General features: G+C 37.3%; 1 protein-coding gene across 2 annotated transcripts; it reads left to right on the forward strand.

The window, feature by feature from the left end:
* The first annotated feature begins 5,298 nt into the window (after window positions 1–5,298).
* Window positions 5,299–18,399, forward strand: LOC123646523 (zinc finger protein OZF-like). 2 transcript variants are annotated; one of them, XM_045563602.1, is made up of 5 exons: window positions 5,299–5,512; window positions 10,545–10,589; window positions 13,450–13,576; window positions 15,079–15,171; window positions 16,950–18,399. In XM_045563602.1, exons 2-5 carry the CDS (start codon window positions 10,575–10,577, stop codon window positions 18,194–18,196), a joined length of 1,482 nt encoding a protein of 493 aa, XP_045419558.1. In that variant the 5' UTR covers window positions 5,299–5,512; window positions 10,545–10,574; the 3' UTR covers window positions 18,197–18,399. The 2 variants fall into 2 exon arrangements, with proteins under 2 accessions (XP_045419558.1, XP_045419559.1); XM_045563603.1 differs by having other exon boundaries at window positions 15,082–15,171.
* The last annotated feature ends 1,633 nt before the right edge of the window (window positions 18,400–20,032 follow it).

The raw sequence follows: 20,032 nt of genomic DNA on the forward strand, positions 1-20,032 counted from the left end.
TAAATATTTCACCTACATAGTAATTTAGTAATAATGATGAGCCCTAAACAAATGTGTGATTAAGAGTCATCTTTTAAAATATTTCCCATTCAAATTCCTTCCTTCCTGACCTCATTTCAGAGAATTATAAAATTTAAATATTATATTGATTATGGAATGTGTGTTCATATGTGTGCACATGCATGGGTTAAAAGATCAACTTATGAATATTATGCCCTCATTTCCAAGTAACTTATTTACTCTTATGGGAAGAAAATGCAATATGAAAACCATTTCCATCAGTAATTTTTTACCAAGTGAAATTCTGGCACTATGTACAGAATAAGTCATCACCATACAAGATAGAGAAAATCTGCACTTTTTAGAAGGATAAAACAATTGCAGGATATGGCTATGCTGAATTTTTATTTCTCTTGGCATACCCATAGTAGTGCCACACCTAGCACAGGCAGAAATATATGTATGCTTGAACAGTAAAAATGAATGCTGAAAGCCATTTTGTGCAGTAAAAAATGATTTAAAAGTTAGCATTTATGAATGAGAAAATGATGTCTAAAAATTATTAGAGGTGAGTAGCGAAAGAAAATAGACACACAGAGATGAGTCTAAATCAATGATATACAAACATTAGTGTTGATCAAAACTGCCTTAAGAATTTGTTAAAACACAGACTTTGGAAATGCAGATTTGGGGGCCTGCCACAGACTTATTGAATCAGCAACTCTGTGGGTGGTACCCAAGAATTTGCATTTTTAATAAGTTTCCAGGGGATGTTCATGCTGCTGGTCTGGGGCCTACACTTTTGAGAACCACTGATCTAAATCACTGCATAATTAAATTTAAAAAATTTTAAACTGTTCTTGATGTCTTCTTCACTATAAAGAAATGAAGCGACATATATCCATAAAGTAAATTATTATCACTTATTATTCAAGTAATACTGATCTTCTATATGCTAGGCACTGTTCTAAGTATTTGAGATTTTGTTGTTTAATGTAAGATAAGCATCATAAGCTCGTGGGAGTAACTTAAAAATACACCAGAATACATTTTTTAAAAACATTTTTTATTGTGGTAAAATATATATAACATAAAATTTACCATCTTAACTACTTTTAAGTGTACAGTCCAATGTTATTAAATATATTCATAGTGTTGTGCAACCCTCACCACTGTCCATCTCCATAACTCTTTTCATCTTATAAAAACTGAAACTCTATATCTTTTTTTTTTAAAGGCTGGTCAAGTGAAGCAGTGGGAGTGGAGAAGGAACAAAGGAATCTTTAACTGGTTGTGATCTATTAGTTGTAAACACCACTGCACTTGGACCAACCAGAAACTCTATATCCATTAAAAAATAATGCCCTATTATCCCCACCCTTCATCCCTGAAAACCTTCATTCTGCTTTTTGCCTGTATGTTTTTGGCTACTCTAAGTGCTATGGTTTGAGCAGAATTCTCATGTTGGAAATTTGGTCCCCAGTGTGGCAGTGATGGGAGGTGGGGACTTTAAGAGGTGCTTAGGTTGTTAAGAGCAATTCATACCACTCTCCTGGGACTAGGTTAATTCTTGCTGGAGTGAGTGTGTTCTCACTCTTGCGGGACTAGATTAGTTACCACAAAAAGCCATTGTTATAAAGTGAGGCTGCCCCTCATGTTTTGCACCTTTTGAATGCTTATGAAATAAAGTATCTTTCTTAATTTTATCTATCTATTTTACTCTATCTTGTGTATCTCTGTTCACTACTTCTAGGGTGACATACATTCCAGATTGCCCAAGATAGGTTTTATGCCTGTTGTCGAAGTATAGTTATTAATAGCACAGTTTTTACTGTCAAAACTGTCCTGGCTTAGATGAAAAATTACATGGATATCTTTGCCTCTGTAACAAAAAAAATTAATAGTCTTTTAAGACATTCATAAAACTGTAGTGTAGTGCAGTGGTTAAGAGCATAGATCTTAGTCAGACTTTGTGAGTTTACATCCTGGCTTTACCACCTAGCAGCTATGTGACCTTTTGGTGCCCCAGATTCCTCCTCAGTAAAATGGGGATAATAATGTTCTCTTCCTCAGCACTAAATTGAATCAGCAGCCAGCAAATTTTCCTGTAAAGGGACAGAGAGTAGATATTTTAGGCTTGGTAGGCATATAGTCTCTGTCACAACTATTGGACTCAGCTGTTGTGGCACAAAAGCAACCACAGATGATACATAAAGGAATGAGCATGGCTGTGGTCCAATAAAACTTTGTTTATCAAAACAGATACCAGGACACATTTTCCCGAGAGATGTAGTTTGTTGACCCCTGAATTAGAACTATTTAAGTCTTCACCAGGCAAAGGAGACTCCCTTGATCTTTGGCAAGGAATTGACCCCAAACAGGAATGTGTGGAAAGTTGAAGCAGAGAAAACCACCTGAACAAAGATTTGCAGGCAGGATTAGTCTGCTCTAAGATATGTGAGGGAAAGTGGTGGCTGATGCGGCCTGATCATGGAAGGCTGAGTACTTGCTCCTATGGCAAGCAAAGGAGTGAAAGGTTCTTGAGTAATGAAGGCATGTTAGAGAAGCTGATTTTTTTTATTATGAATGCAATACTAATTAGAGTGGGATATGATTCTGGGAAAAGTGGGTTGGGAAGGTAACCTGGAGTCCACCAAACTTTACCTCCTCTTCAAGGAGAGGTGAAGCTGAGACTAGGGGGAGTGGTTTGCTAACAAACCACTGCTGTTGCCTTGTTGCTGTTGGCCACAGAGGGGTGGGGACTTGAATCATGGCTCTGCCACATAATAGGAGTCTGAGATTGGACAGGGATTAAACTTGTCAAAGGCTCCTCTTTAAAATGTGGTTCATGATCCTTAACTCACAAGGTTAGAATGAGTAATGGATGGGGGTATAAATAAAATGTTAGAGCAGTGCAAGGAACCTAGTAAATGTTAATGAATGGTAGTTATTGGTGTTGCTATTATTATTTGGGTAAAGAAGAAAGCCAATGACAAGCTGAGACCCATCGTGAGTATTGGTGGGACCTCTGCAGAAAGAATGGACACATGTAGGTAACATTTAATTACATTCAGCTGCAACCACAAGTAATCATCCAGGAGCTGCTGTGTGTACAGTGCTGTCCTAGGCAGTTGGGGAGGGCAGATGGGAGAATCAGATAAAGTTTCCATCTTCACCCCCCCCCCCAAATCCTGCCCTTAAATCTTGGCTTCTAGCCATCCAGGGTATTTACAGGTGAACTCTACAGGTTGTTTTCTGCTTGTCGATCTTTATATCCACTGTTCTTCTGCTGATACTTCCCTTTTCCAGCTGGTTTTCCTGACAAATTCCTGGTTCTCTTCCAAGACTCAGTTGAAAAAATCATGTCCTAAGTCTTCTGAGAGCCTCTAACCCCACCCCCACCACAACTATCCAGCCCTTGGCAGAGGTAGTCACCTCTTACTGTGCCCCAATAGCACCAGTTGTGTCCCTGTCAGATCTCTCACTATCCAACACTGAGCTCCTCCCTTGCATTTCCAAGCATGGCAACAATAAATGTGTGTAGGCAATAAATGTGTATGGATTGAAGGAATGAATGAGCTTACATTATGAAGGAAGAGTCAGCAGACATAAGTGTTTATTGAACAAAAAAGCACAGATTGCAACATAGTCTTGCCCTGAGTAGCTCTCAGACTGTCTTAGTCCATTTGGGCTGCTATAACAAAATACCAAAGACTGGGAGGCTTGTAACAACAGATATTTATTTTGTCATAGTTCTGGACGCAGGGAAGTCCTAAGATCAAGGTGCCAATTGATTTGTTATCTGGCTCCTCCTGTATTCTCACTTGGCAGAAGAGGCAAAGGCCTCTCAGGTTTATCTTACTAGGGCGCCAATCCCATTTATTCTGCCTTCATGACCTAATCACCTACCAAAGGTCCCAACTCCTAATACCATCACCTTGGGGGCTAAGATTTCAACATATGAATTTTGGTGAGACACAAACATTCAAATCATAGCATATACAAAAGGGGAGGAAGATACAAACACTAGAAATCCCAGTTCCAGGTGACAAGGTCTGTGATAGAAGAAAGCATATGCAGCTATGCTCATTAAAAAGAACATGTGCTCAGGGCTCTGGAAAAAAGGCCTAGAGGGAAGGAATGTTGGAGGGAGCTTTGACGCATGCATAGTAGCTTTCCTGGCATATGGTTAGGAATGACATTCCAAATGCATGAAGTCCACAATAGCTGGTTTTAAAGAGCTTAGTGGACTCTGAGAATCCATAGTGTCTTCAGGCATTAGTTAGCATTGGATATTCTGTAGTAATAACATTATATGGTATTTATTATGAACAAACTGTGTGGATTCTAAAGTGCTTTTCTCTGGCACTGAAACTTCCTTCTTTACATAAGCAAACATTGACCCAAATGAGAGTTTCACAACCTTTGTCTACTTTACAAATGAGAGAACAGAGAGCTAATGAGGGAAAGTGGCTGGCTCAAGGCCACAGAGCAAGTTCAAGACGAGCTTGAGAGGAGAATCTAGACGTTCTGAATCATCCTTTAGTCTTCACCCAAACTCTTCCCCTCTGCTCCTATCTGACCTGTCTTTAGCAGGGGATGGAGACTTCCCATCCCAATCAGAGAAAGCTTCCCAGGAGAGGACATTTGAATTTAATTTTCCAGGATGATTAGCTGGAGTTCACCAGCTAACTTCTAACTTCCTTCTCCCAGTGCCATCTCTCAGGGAGAATATTGCTCCTTCTTGACTTTTCCACCTCAATTAGAGACTAAATTAAATAACCTATCTCAGTGATCATGCTTTAAGTGCTCAATAAACATTTATTATTATTATTATACCTCAGATTGGGAAAGTGAGGCATTGTGACCGAGATCGACTGATTGAAACTCTCTGAACCTCACTCTTCTCATCTGCGTAATAACTGGGGGCTTCCTCCGTCCCCTAGTTCCCTTCCTCATCTTTGTGCTTTGCACCTTCCGCTGTGTTCCCATTTTCTATACATCTTAGCTAGATAAGTACCCCGACTCCATCCTCGGATACCTCTAATTCTTTCCTAGTTTGTGTCTCCGCTCCCGCCTTGTCCCCGTACACCTTTCCCGTAGCTCTCGCATTCCAGTTCTCGCCTCCCTGCTCTTATTATAAAAATGCTCTTCTGTACGGCACCAACACCTACTCGAAATATGGCGCTACCCGCTGCGTCACACTTTCCTCTCCATGGGCGCGGCCATGTCAATTCCCGTTTCCTGCCGGCTAGCAACCTGGAAAGTCTCGCGATAAAGGCGAAGTCGCGGGCTGCACCGACTTCCTCCGGAACGTCAAGAGTCCCGCAGTCCCTCAGCGGAGGGAGTGGGCATAGAGCGCTCCGCTAAGGGCTTCGGAGGAGAGGCGGGAAGTTGGGGCGTCCGGCTCTGAGAAGAGAGTCAGACACTGGCTGGGGTGTTGGAGTAAGGGCGTCATGTTTACGCAGCGATTGAGCTTCTGCAGCGGCCTGTAATTGCCGGCCTTGTTGTGGTTAGTAATTAAGGGGACCTGTCCCAGACAGTCATCGCCGCCCCGTGGGGCTCGTCATTTAGTGGTGTTCCTAGTGGTGAATTCTGAAGAGGGTCGGCGACTGATTTGGGACTCGTGGGGCTTAGTGATTGTGCATGTCTGAGTGAGTGATTCTGGATCTCTCAGGGTCACGGTTTGGAGGTCACGTAGAAACCAGTGGTTGGGGCCCTGAAGGGGGACAGCCGTTATTAGGGTGATTTTAGGAACCTAGTGGGGGGGATCAGTAAATGGGGGCCGTAGTTGACAACTATTAGGAGCCTGTGTGATAGCTTGGGGAGAAGGCTGCGCAGGATCAGTGATTGGGGCTCCAGCCCTGAATTAAAACAATTTGCATTCAGGCCGCAGTCCGCACATATTGTGCTCTGTGTTTTCTTGTGTGGGTTTATGCCTATAAGGATGTGAGAGTAGGGGTAGAGTTCCCATCCTTCCCCCAGAGGTTCTGCATCCACCCTTGGATATATCTCCTGAACAGACTTAAAGTAGTTTCATTCTCTACTTCTGTCTTGTAGTTTGCTAAGTACTTCAAGTCTTTCCTCAAAAACCCTTTATTAAAGCTCCTATGCCTTTTCCTTGCCCTTCAGTCTATGTGCTATATCTAGATACATTCAACCACATTCTTTGTATCACCTTCCACCTTTACACTCAAGACTTGCCAGTCTATAGCACCAGCCCAAGCCTTTCTTCCAAGCTCCAGATCCACACAGCCAACTGTCTCGTAGACATCTCCATGAGGTTTACTCACACGCTCCTCAATCATACCATGTTTAAGATACCAAAACAGAGTTTATCATCTTCCTTCTCCCTACTCTACTTGCTCATCCTACTGCCTTCTACCTCGTGATGAGTGGCATCACTCTTCATCCAGATGGCCATACTAAAAACCCTGGAGACATGTAGTCTCCTCCTTCCATTCTCTTCCCCTAACCAATTAGTGATCAAATCCAGGTGATTCTGCCTCTTTGACATCTCTCTGATTTTCCTCCCCATTCCTCCCACTGCCCTGGTTTTAGTTCAGGCTGCATCATTCCTTGCCTTAAGCCTGTATCAGGAAAACCCTGTATCAAAATGTTGAACACTGTGGGGATGTCAGAGGAAGCAGTGGCTGATTCTATCACAGAGGCATCTGGAAAGGCTTTCTAGAGAAGGTGACATTTAAACTGAACCTTGAAGGAACAACAGTTCACCAGGCAGAGAAGGGATAAGGTCATTTTAATTAGTGCTTTGCCCACTCTGCGATCTAAACCCTGGGTAAACAGGAACAGGAAGAACAGAAGATTCTTGGAGGAGAAAAGAAGGGATCTAATGAATGCATAGTCTAATGTTTGACACGATGTAAAGGTGGTGTCTGCTGTGCAAATAGGCTTATACAAAACTAAGCCATTAGGACAAAAATTAAGTCTGGGAAAAACAAAAAGTACATGAAAGAAATGGAACAATCCTAGTATACAATAGTTACATAGTCATAATACTGTAAACACTAAAAGTTGATTTTACCAAAATTGTGATGTAATGGGAAATGAAGGTGGTGGTATAAGAGTGTCAAATCCTCAAGTTAAACGGGCACGGTGGCTCACGCCTGTAATCCTAGCCCTCTGGGAGGCCGAGGCTGGTGGATCGCTCGAGGTCAGGAGTTCGAGACCAGCCTGAGCGAGACCCCGTCTCTACTAAAAATAGAAATAAATTATCTGGACAACTAAAAATATATATAGAAAAAATTAGCTGGGCATGGTGGCGCATGCCTGTAGTCCCAGCTACTCGGGAGGCTGAGGCAGAAGGATCGCTTAAGCCCAGGAATTTGAGGTTGCTGTGAGCTAGGCTGACGCCACGGCACTCACTCTAGCCCAGGCAACAAAGTGAGACTGTATCCAAAAAAAAAAAAAAAATCCTCAACTTAATTCTGAAAAGCCAATAGATAGTGTTTAAAATTGATAAATCAAGAAATGGTGATTACATATACATATATATGTGTGTGTATATATGTATATTTCCATGTTATTTAGAAATGCAGTGATAAATGGAAGAAACTACTAAGAGTTGAAAATGATTGGCTCTGGGGAACAGGACTTAGTGGGGAGGGGTAAGGCAGAAAACTACTGTCCTTCATTTTAAGGCTTTGCGATCATGTATATGCTTTAGCCGAAAATAAAAATTAATTAGAAAAATGGAGATTAAAATAGTACCCAGTTCCTAGAGTGATTTTGAAGAATAAATGAGATACTGTATGTGTAGGACTATACATTGCATAGCAGGTAGTAAACATTACATAAATGTTGGGTTATTATTATTGTAAGGCAGGGTGCTAGATACTTTTAAAAATGTAGAATCTTTTTTAGTTGTCACAGTAACCTTGTGAGGTAAGATCTACCATCCTTACTTTTATAGAGAAAGAGTGAGATTCAGAGAAATGAGATAGTCTTACTCAAACTCTTGCTAGTATTGTATGATTAAGAATTTCTACTTAAGTTCATGCTTACTCCAAATCTTAATTGTCTTTCCAGTATTTGACCCTGTCTAAACCACAGAATTGACTAACTACTGTACTACGTATCCTCCCCAAAATTTGGCCTTGTAATGTAACCCTAAGGGTCTCTAGAATAGGTTTGAAAAGTGTATGCCAAATGACTCTCACCAAACAAACATTAAATTTCAGATTCTCTGCAAAGCCCTTGAGTCAGATTACCAAATTAAATCTACTGTGCCCTTCTGTCTCTAGCTATTTTGTGTCCCTAGCAGCCCTTTAAAGACTGGGGAGCCCAGTCTATAACTTGAGGATGAGTTCCCAGGAAGAGACAGAGCTTTGGGACCCTGAGTGAAGATATGTGAATTTGCCCCCAAGTCACCAGGTCTCAGTGGGATAGAAAAAAAATGGGGTGGGTGCTTTGAGGTCAGGAAGAGGAGCCATCCTAGATTTCAGAGCTGTCACTAGAGTTTTGGGAGAGAGAAGTATTACTGGGCAGGATGTGCACTAATAATTTTAGGTCTGGAAAGCTAGGTGATGGACTGTGTTGTAATGGGAAGTTTCATTTCCATAGATGTAGGAGAGGTGAGAATTATGGGAAGGTCAGAGCTTGAAAATGGGAGACTGCCACAGGGATAGACTTGCTGTAAAATGGATTCTTGGTATAGATGGAAAAGGATCCCTACCCCCCAGTGTATGGTCCACCCTTCCTAAGGATTCACATGTGCTGCCTCTCTTCCTTCACTTGCTTTATCTGTTTTCAGATTTTTAACTTCTTCCCGTATCATTTCCATCATCACAACTGGCCTTTAGTGAAATGTTGATTTCTCTTCTACCCTTATCTGGACAGAGGAAAAATCCGTTTTATTCTTATTTTATAGAATTTCAGAGTGGTAATATTTGAGGTATTTTCTAGTTGTACCTCGTTATTTCAAAGATTGGTGAGGCTGGGCTTAAGTGAGTAACAAGCTCATCTAGTTTGTTAGTTGTAGAGCCCAGGCCCAGAGCCCAACACAACATGGTTCATCAGTGACCAAGCTCAATAAAATTTCCTTTCGAGTAACTGCAACCAAATGAAAAGATGTGATCAAAAAGATGGGCCAGATCTACACAAAGACTTGTATGTGAATGTTCATAGTACATTATTTATCATAGCGCCAAACTGGAAACAATCCAAGTGTTCATCAAATGGTGAGCAAATAAATAAAATGTAATATATACATACAATGGAATATTATTAAGTAATAAAAAGGAACAGACTACTGATACATGCTGCAACATGGATGAACCTTGAAAACATTATGCTAAATGGAATAAGCCAGACCCAAATACAATATATTGTATGATTATATGTATATGAAATTTTCAGAAAAGGCAAATCTCTAGAGACAGAAAGCAGATTAATGGTGGCCTGGGGCTGGAGATGGAAGCAGGGATTGATTGCAAGAGGCATGTGGGTATTTTCTGGGGTGATGGAAATGTTCTAAACCTGACTGTGATGGTTGTATAATTTACTAAAATTTGTAACTTTTAGTTTACAAATTTATTGTTTTTATTGTAAAATTTACTATAAATTTACTAAAAATTATTTACAATGGGTGAATTTTATAGTATATAAATTATACCTCAATAAGAACAAACAAGATAAACCAGAGTGTAAAAAAAGGATGAAGTGACATAAAAGAGAGTTTTATGATCCAGTAAGTGTATGAAAAACAGTGACTATTGAAGTTTATTGAATCCCTGTTTACTTTCTTTCAGCTAAATTCCCTCTGGTGGATTGTGCCCTTCAGAACTTACTTGATAAAGCTTTGGTTAAGGGGTCATTTGGAAAATAGCTGCTAAAAATAATTATCATTTTTAATTTCAAAAGTAATACACATTTATTATAGAAAAATTGTAAACTGAAAATGCCAAATGCAACTCAGTAGAAATCACTTGTAATCCTACGACCCAAAGGTAACCACAAGCATGTTGATGTCTTTTCAGGTACTTGCCTTCTAACTGTAATAGTATATTATGTATCATTTTATGATTTATTTCTCTTGCTTTATAATACAACTAGAAAAAAATTCCAGGTTTGTAAATATTTTTCTAAGACATTTTTAATGACTTTATGGCATTCTGTCCTTTCCGTAATTGATTTAATCAATCCCTGTTGTTGAACATCTGGGTAGTTTCTACTTTTTAGGTGATAAATCATCATTGTAATGAAGATCCTTGCAGATGTAACTTTGTGTATGTCCACCTTTATTTTGTTATAACAAATATCTAATTATAGATTTCTGGGGTCAAAGGGGGAGAAACATTTTTAACATACAAGGGAATATAAACATTCACATCCTCGAAAGAAAGAGATATTATGTCCTGATCTTTTTAGAACTTTACATTAATAGGTTGATGTTATCACCATGTAATCCTTTGTGGTCTCTCTGAAAGAAAGCTGTGAAAGGTGCAGTCTCCAAAGGTAGTTTTTTATGGGGTTGATCCTAGAAATTTATCCCCTTCCTGCTCATCCCAGCCTTGTCTTTGCAGGTATCTGCCCCTTGTGAAGAGCTGCAGAAAATGACCAAGTCTCAGGTAAGTGAGCTATGTATACCCTGTTTTGTTTTCCAGTGCAGTTGAGGCAGTTTAGAAGAATTAATTAAATGAAAAAATGTAAATAGAGATCAGAGAAAATAATAAGAAAATAGAAGATATTTCTATTTCCAAAGAAACTTGGAACATAGTCATGCAACTTATAGTATCTTTCATAGTTAAAGTTGAGCATATCATCTGTAATTAGATAACTTAAATTATACATTACATGTAATAAGTTCTCAAGGAAAGTAAAGATATTTTGGTATTTAGGTTTGAAGTTATTCTCTTTGTGGGTCTTTATTTATACGTAGTGATAAATCCCATAGTAGGTTTCTTCATATCTCTTTCTTAACCCGTTTCTCAAATTAAATATAGGGCATAATAATAAGGCAGAATCCAATGAATTCATTTCTTCTGCACAGTAAAATTATGAGGTTGAAGTATGTACGTTTTTGTCAGTCTGCCTTGATCTAAGAATAAAATCTGTAATTTTTGGTGCAGCGTTTGTCAGCCCTTGGAGTGTGTGAAATTGGTCCAGGGAATTCATGTCATTAAAGATAATAATAACACCAATTTTCACGTGTAATTTTCAAATATTCAAAAGTAATCAAATATTTTTTTCTTTAAAATGCAATGGGTTGAGAGCCTTGAAGTGCATATGAAGTGAGAATGCTTGGTGGGTAGTGGAGATCAAATGAATGTGCTAACTCTTATTGCTTTATCACTTAGCTAAACTGTTAGCCAGCATCATAGTGGTTGTAATTGTCATACAGTTTTAAATGTTTTTATTTGAAGTGTACATATTACTTAATTTTTGCCTATTATATTGTATTGGTTATGCCCATTATGTAGCATATAGCTTCAGTACAGTAGTCTTCAGAGTTGAGAGTGTACATTCCATGGGAGATATGCAAGATGATCCACTGGGGTATGGGACGAAAATATGAGAAGTTGTAGTTTATATCCTTTTAATAAACAATGTCTCAGTATCAAAGTACATGTGTATAATTTATGTTTTTTTTTAAAGGCACATATTATTGATGGTACGTACTTTTTTTTTTAAACCACAAAGTGTATCTGATTTTAAGAGTTTGAGGACTTCTGGGTCATATACCATTGTTGCCAGTGTACTTCCTCATTTCCAGGAGATCATTTTTTAACACCCCATCTCAACCACCAGCTCTCATAGTTATGTTCCAGATTTGTAATTGACAATTGCTGTACCACCTCTAAGCATTTCACTCTCTGGCCATTATTTCTATGTTTCTAGCTCATTTACTCTAGTATCTTGACTCCAACAATTCTTCAGTTTCCTCTACACCTCTGATCTATTGAGACTCCATTTTTTTCACCGTCCATTACACCCCTTGCCCCACTTCTTACTTCTCTTTTCTCAGCTTGAATTCCATGCTTCTTGGTTTTTGGTCTGAGCAGCTGTCATCTTGTTGAAATCCAGTTGCCTACTCATTATTACCACTTGGATATATAGTTTAGTAGATGCTTCGTACTTAACTTGAACAAATAGATTCCTTTTTTATTGTGATAAAATATATATAAAATTTGCCACTTTATTTTTAAGTGTACAGTTCAGTGGCATTATTTCTTAATATATTCACAGTGTTGTATGTCTATCACCACTATTCCCAAAACTTTTTCATCAGCCCAAACGGAAAGTCTGTACCCATCAAGCAGTAACTCCCCATTCTTCCTTCCCCACCCTCAGCCCCTGAAAACCTTGATTTTACTTTCTGAAGCTATAAATTTGTCTGTTCTACATGTTTAATATATGTGGAGTCATACAATACTTGTTCTTTTGTGTCTGAGTTATTTTACTTACCATGATGTTTTCAAGGTTTGTCCATGCTATTGCATGTATCAGAACTTTGTTCCTTTTTATAGCTGAGTAATATTTCAAAAACACCAAAAGCCAGGGTATTTTAGTTGATTCCTCTCTTTCCCTCTTACACTGTCTTCTAGGAATATCTTGGTTGGATTTGATTAATATCAAATTTAAAAATGAAATTCTCTTATTGGCATAGAACTTAATCATGATTTGAAAAGTAAGCAACAAGGAGCTTAATAGTACTTTATTACTAATCATAAATTATTCCATCCTTTTTATCCTCAGGTATGCATTTTTAAGTTAGATTGATTAGATTTAATGTTACTTTTTAAAAATTTTAAACTTTAAATACATTGGTTTATGTTGTATTTAATTTTTAAAGGTTTTTTAATGGAAAAATTCAAACATGCATAAAAATTTAGAAAATGATATGATAAACCACATGTACTTCCTCATATATTTTTAATAATTATCAATATTTTATCAATCTTGCATCTTTCCTTTCTTCCTTCCTTTATTTCTTGGGATTTTAAAGCAAATCCCACACATGGCACTTCACTGGAATATACTTGTTTGTAGATTTTTGTTGTTATCTTTGTTTTATGACAAGTGACATTGATTTTCCCTTTAATGCTTTCCTTTTAAAATACATTTATTTAAGTAAAATTTTAAGTTGAGTTTAAACTATTAAGTGAATAATAGTGCAGGTGACATGTAGATATAGTAAAAATTGTGAAGGTGGTATGTGAATAAATATATTTGGGAGAATTATTCTAAAGTACTCAAAATTCCTTGTTTGTTTTTGTGTGTCCCCATGTTTTTTCTTTCTTTCTTTCTTTTTTTTAACATGAGTGTTGCTTTTCCCACATAGTAGAACTCAAACCTGGCTTCATAGTAAACATCTTTAACTTACTACAATGAACTCTGCATGTTGAAAACAATAGCAAGTTCCCATACATCTTTTACACATCACCTGGTATTTTTTGCTTTAGATTGAACAGAAATGTCCTGTTACAGGGATTCGTGTCATTCAAGGATGTGACTGTGGACTTCACTCAGGAGGAGTGGCAGCAGCTGGACTCTGCTCAAAGAAACCTATACAGGGATGTGATGCTGGAGAACTATAGCAACCTTGTTTCAGTGGGTAAGGACATTCTCCCTCAGAGAGTACTTGTGTTAGTTGCCTATTGCTATGTAACAGCCCAAAATTTAGTGACTTAAAACAAACATTCTTTACTAACACTACCTGTAGGTCAGGGATTTAGAATGACTTGCTAAGTGAATCTGGCCGTGGTCCCTCCTGTGGTAGCAGTGAGATATTGGAAGGAGCTGCATTCATCTGAAAGCTGGACTGGAGCCCTAAGGTCCATTTCCAACATTGTTCATTTACAGGAATGTTGACAGGACCCTTCAGTTATTCCTCGCCATCTTGTGGCCTCTCCTATGATATGGCAGATAACTTCCCCCTGGGTAGAATGGTCCAAGAGAGTGAGCAAAGAGGAAGTTGCCTTTTATGACCAAGTCTCCATAATCATACCATTTCTTCTACCTTACTGTGTGTATTAGAAGTGAGTTACTAAGTCTAGCCTATGCACAAGGGTTGGAGAATTCAGCACCACCTCTTGAAGGGAGGCATGTTGAAGAATTTATGAACAAATATTAAACCCTTGACAGTACCTAATTGATTACCTTTTCTTTCTTATTTACTAAAAGCTTTTGGGTCTCTGAATGTTAATGAGCTTGGTTTTAAGCTGTAAGTGTCAAAATAATATTAAATTTTTGGTACCAAGTACTGTACTTCTACCTCTCCAGTGAACTTGAATAAAAAGAAAATGGGTACTTCATCCTGCTTGCTCTTTGGAGGCTAAAGACAATGGACTGAGCCCAAGTTTTTCTTAGTTTATATAAATTAACTGAGGTATAATAAATATAGTGAAGTGTTCAAATCTTATGTAGCTTGATACATTTTTTTTCGTATGTGTATACCTGTGTAACCACTACCAAGATCAAGATACAGAACATACCTAGCACTCTGGCAGGTTCACTAGAGCCCCTGGCCATTTACCTCCTTAGAGGTAACAACTATTCTGGCTTTTATCACCACAGATTAACTTTGTCTGTTCTTGAACTTCATGTAAGTGGAATCACATGCTATGTAAGTTTTTGTTGTCTGGCATATTTTGTTTGACATAGTATCTGTGAAATTCATCTATGATGTTGCATGTAGTAGTAGTTTGCTTCACCTTATTTTTGCATTATGTTGCATTTAATAAGTATATAGTAGCTCATCAATTTATCCATCTTTTGATGGTCATTTGGGTTGTTTCAGATTTGAGCTATTATGAATAAAGCTGTTAAGAACAGTCTTATACATATTTTCGGGTAGAAAAAAGCATTTCATTTCTACTGGGTATATACATAGGATTGGAATTGCTGAGTCATAAGGCATATGTATATTTAGCTTTAGTAGATACTACCAGACAGTTTCTCAAAGAGGTTATACCAATTTATATCCCACCAGCAATATACGAGAGTTTCATCCACCTTTGGTAATGTCAGTAGCCATTCTGGTGCATATGTAGCAGGCCTACTTCTAGGAAGGATGCTTGTCCACAAATGCCGAAGTCCTGTATCATTTCCCATAAGCAGGGTATCAATCTGTGAAGTCAAATGTAATCTTGTTGAAGCCAGGAGAACCATGCATGGAGGAGAGAGGAATCTCAAGTTGGCCCTATCCAGGTAAGTGAGAACCTAGCATATGGGAGGCAGGGAAGTAAAATTCCTATAGATCCTTGAAATATTCTTTTTCTTTCTTTGCTTTTATATTCATATATCTTTTCTCTTATATCTAAAATCTTAATAAAGTATTAGCTTTATTAGCTTTGTACTAATGTATATATGTATAGTTCAAAGTTAAAATACCAATATTACCGTTTGAGAGAGAAGTAATTAATGAGGTTTAAGATTTCATTGCAGTTATTTGTGTTCTTAGGAAATATCTCACTAAAGACATACAGTTAGAGGATAGTGTTAAAAGGTCACTTGGAATAATTATATTCTTTTGTAGTTATTTATCAACTTCACATATGGTTTATTCATTTTTTTCAGTTTTTGAGAGGTTTATTTTTTCCTTTTTAACTTAATTTTAATTTTATGAAAACAAATATCTCCATGGTTCAAAAATAAAACTATATGAAAGATATTCTCACCAAAGTCTTTCATTCCTATCACTTCACTCTGTTTCCTTCAACATCTATCATTGTATATAGCCATTTTTATATTGCTTTCTGTTTTATCCTTCCCATATGTGTGTATGTATGTATGTATTTTTTCAAAATTAGCCAAACAAACACATGCACACACATATGTATGTGATAGTATGGAAATTCTGAAGCATACACAAAAGTAGTATGCTTGCATAAAGAATTTCCATTTACTTATCACCCAGCCTCAATAATTATCAACAATTTAAAATCTTGTCACATTTGTTTTCCCCTATATATTTTTTGTTCTGAGTATTTTAAGGAAAATTTTTTTAATTTGTCCCTGTTTTTTGTTTATTTCCATTTTTATTTTTTGAAGTTCTAATTCATGGCAATTGCCACATCCTCCAATGCTTGTTTGAGTATATTTAATTATTTTTGGAATATAGACAAAAAGTTTTCTTTAGTTACATGCATAGCATCTTTGGTTTTTTGTAGGGGGCAATTTTCACTATTGATTTTTATACATTTCCTGATCTTCGTAATAGCTCTCTATGGACTGTTTATTTCTTCTGTTCATTATTATCATATCATGGTGTTTTTACAAAATTTTTAATTTTATGGAGCCCTTTTCTATTAACATAGCAAAGTTCAAGAACTATAGCAGGGCTCCTTACTTCCTTCTTCTTTCTGTGATAGGAGAGGAGTTTTGAGTTCTCTGGTTCTCTTTTGTTTTACAGGACTCTAAAATTTCCCCTTTTTCTTCTTTTCCTGATTTCCACCGCCAAATGACTACAGGGTGCTTCTTTCTTTTTAACCTTTGTTATCCCTCTGAACTATGCTTGTTCTTTTAGATAGAGTATGTTCCATCCTGTATCCAGTCCTTTTTATGTTATCTGACCCTTTAAGATGCATGTACTTTAAAATCCTTTGCCTGTAGTTGTGCTCTAAGTTGCCTGGTTACTTTGTAAGTATTTCTAGATTGAATGTATATTTAATCTTTCTGTTTTTCACTTCAGCTAACCCCTAAGCCCCTTTGCTAGCATCATTCCTCTGTCTTTCCTGCAGTTATTTTTTGGTCTGCCTTTGCTAGTTACAGACTGATGTGGTAGAGTGGGGGTGAGGTGGAAGAGTGTGAGACTGTGACACTGAGTTCATCAAGTCTTTTTTTCCCGCTACTCCCCTACCTACTTCTTTTTATTTTCATTTCTTCTTCTATCTTTAGGTTTTATTCTTTATCTTTGGGTCATATTCTTAAATTTCAAAGCTGTGACTGTATTGATTTTAACGTAATTTATACTTGGGCTTTTTCAGACTGTGAAGTTAGACCCAAAAGTAAAGAATTAACTCCACAAAAGAGTATTTCTGAAGAGATACTTTATAATATGATAGAATACTCAATTTTTGAAGACTTGAAACTTGAAGATGAACTAAATCATCAGGAAAACCAAGACAAGATTTTGAACCAAGTTGTATTTAACCGTAAGTCACTGACTGAGGAGATAGACCATGAATATAATGTATTGGGGAAAGTAATTCCTGTGAACAGAGCAGCTAATGAGCATATGAGCACCCTGGTGCAGAAGTCACACCTCTTTGCACAACCTAGAATTCTTACCAGAAAGAAACCATATAAATGTATACAGTGTGGGAAAGCCTTCAGTGGAAAGTCAGGACTCATTATACATCAGAGAATTCATACTGGGGAGAAACCATACAAATGTAATGAATGTGAAAAAGCCTTTATCCAGAAACCACAACTTACTGTACATCAGAGAACACATACAGGAGAGAAGCCCTATGAATGTAGTCAGTGTGGGAAAGCATTCATCCAGAAGGCAAGCCTCATTATTCATCAGAGGATTCACACAGGGGAGAAACCATATGAATGCAGTGACTGTGGGAAAGCTTTTGTCAAGAAGTCAACCCTTAGTGTGCATGAAAGAGCTCATACTGGGAAGAAACCAAATGAATGCAACGAATGTGGGAAAGCCTTCGTTTTGCGTTCTCAGCTCATTGTACATCAAATAATCCATACTGGAGAGAAACCGTATGGATGTAATGAGTGTGGAAAAGCCTTCAAAAAGAAGTCAGGACTAAATGTTCATCACAGAATTCATACTGGGGAGAAACCTTTTGAATGTAATGAATGTAAAAAAGCCTTTATCCAGAAGTCAGATCTCATCATACATCAGAGAATTCACACCGGAGACAAACGATATCAATGCAGTGTATGTGGGAAAGCCTTCATTCGGAATTCACACTTCATTCAACATCAGAAAATTCATACTGGGGAGAAACCCCATGAATGTAGTGAATGCAGAAAAGCTTTTATCCAGAAATCACAACTTATTGTGCATCAAAGAATACATACTGGGAACAAGCCATATGAATGCAGTGAGTGTGGAAAAGCCTTTAGGAAGAAGTCACACCTCACTCGACATCATAAAACACATACTGGAGAAAAACCCTATGAATGCAATGATTGTAGAAAAGCCTTCAGCAAAAAATCTACTCTTATAGTTCATCAGAGAATTCATGTTGAACAGAAATTCTTTTAATGGAATGAGAAAACCTTGAGTCAGTGATCAAAACGTCAATATACATCATAGAATTCATAGCTAGAAACTCTATGAGTGTACTAAACATGAGATGCCTTTAACAATAGCTCCAGAACTATCAAGCACCAGAAAATTTATACTGAGAAGTAACACAAAGTCAATGAATTTGAAAAATGTTTCAAAAAAAAAAAAAAAAAACCCAACATTCATTGCACTGGACATCTTGGTTCAGACTTAATACTGAAAGCTTTCTTTAAAGTATGTTAGAAAAATCTCAGTTACATATAATTGTTCATTTTGAAGTACAAATTTTTTAAATAAGTAAATTGATTAATCAGGACAACAAAGTGACAAACACATAACTGATGTTTCTGCAAGTGATGTAGGAGTAGCATTCATAATGTAAATTATCTGTTGATTGAGGATGAATATGGACATTCACACTACTTTTCCACACTAAATGACACCATTTTCCCCACCCTGTAAAACAAAATTTAAAATGATAAATTAAAAGTGAAAAAGCAATATGGTTTGTAATTTACCAAGAGAGTACAAATATATATATATATATATATATTGCATATAACTTCTCCCCCACTCTTTCTTGGTATGTAAAGTACAGAGAATGAAGCTAATGTATTTATAAATAGTTCTAAATCAGTGGTAGACTTAAAGAAAATGTAAGTTTAATGTAAAGAATACAGAGGTAAGAAAGACACAATAATACAAGGCTAAAAGAGGGCAGCAAAATGGCAATAGGCAATATTGGCATATTCCACATTTGACAAAAGTAATTCTGCACAAGGAACTGCTTTTCATATTCCTTTTAGTTTTCAATTCAGTATATTTAGACAAGTACTGTTATGCATAGCTTGTGTTCTTTGTATCCTTATGATGATCAGAATTAGATTTCTTTAAAGCTACTTTTGTTGGATGTTTCTAACCCAGGCATTCTGTTGAGCAATTTGGCATACACTTTGTATTTAATTATTATAAAATTTGTGATCTATGAGGTAAAGCAAATCTGTGAGACTGGCCTTATCTCCATTTTATAGATGCAGACAGCTTCAGCAACAGACTAAACCAAGGAAAAGAATGAAACTCAGAACCTGGAGACAAGGCACTTGAGCTAACCCAGTCATTTAAAGAGGCAGAGAAGAGAATTAAAAAGGCTGAACAATCACTTAGAGACATATGGGATTATGTGAAGCAAACTAACACACAAATTGCAGGTATCCTTGATGGGGGAGAAGAAAGAGCTAAAAGTACAGAAGAGCTATTTGAGGGAATTATTGAGGAAAACTTCCTTTGTATCACCAGAGATCCAGACACCCAGATACAAGATGGTTATAAAACACTGGGAAGATTCATGACAAGTAGGGCATCTCCAAGATACATAATAATAAACCTGGCCAAAATCAAAATGAAGGAGAAAATTCTACAAGTAGCAAGATGAAAGCAAAAAATAACCTACCCAGGAAAACCCATCAGGCTAACTGGAGACTTCTCTGCGGAAACCTGACAAGCCAAAAGGGAGTGGGGTCCCATCTTCGACCTTCTTCATCAGAACAACTTCCAGCCTAGAATTTCGTATCCTGCAAAACTAAGTTTCAAAATTGATGGTGAAATTAAGTCATTTTCAGACAAGCAGACAGTGAGGGAATTTGTCATGACCAGACCTGCCCTGCAGGAAATACTGTGAACTGCATTATACATGAATCAGCACAATAGATAACCACCAGTGTAAAATCACCACAAAAAGCTAAAGTTCACAACTCTTAGAAAACAATAGCACAAGAGGAAAAACAAAGCAATAAGGTACTATCCAACATGAAC

This window comes from Lemur catta, chromosome 10 (assembly GCF_020740605.2).
Source record: "Lemur catta isolate mLemCat1 chromosome 10, mLemCat1.pri, whole genome shotgun sequence".
Taxonomy (NCBI): domain Eukaryota; kingdom Metazoa; phylum Chordata; class Mammalia; order Primates; family Lemuridae; genus Lemur; species Lemur catta.

Excerpts from the sequence above, each read along its gene's own strand:
- LOC123646523 (XM_045563602.1), top strand. Across the intron at positions 13,577-15,078 it reads TAGCAACCTTGTTTCAGTGG|CAGGGTATCAATCTGTGAAG; the intron begins GTAAGGACATTC and ends ATTTCCCATAAG. Across the intron at positions 15,172-16,949 it reads CTCAAGTTGGCCCTATCCAG|ACTGTGAAGTTAGACCCAAA; the intron begins GTAAGTGAGAAC and ends GGGCTTTTTCAG.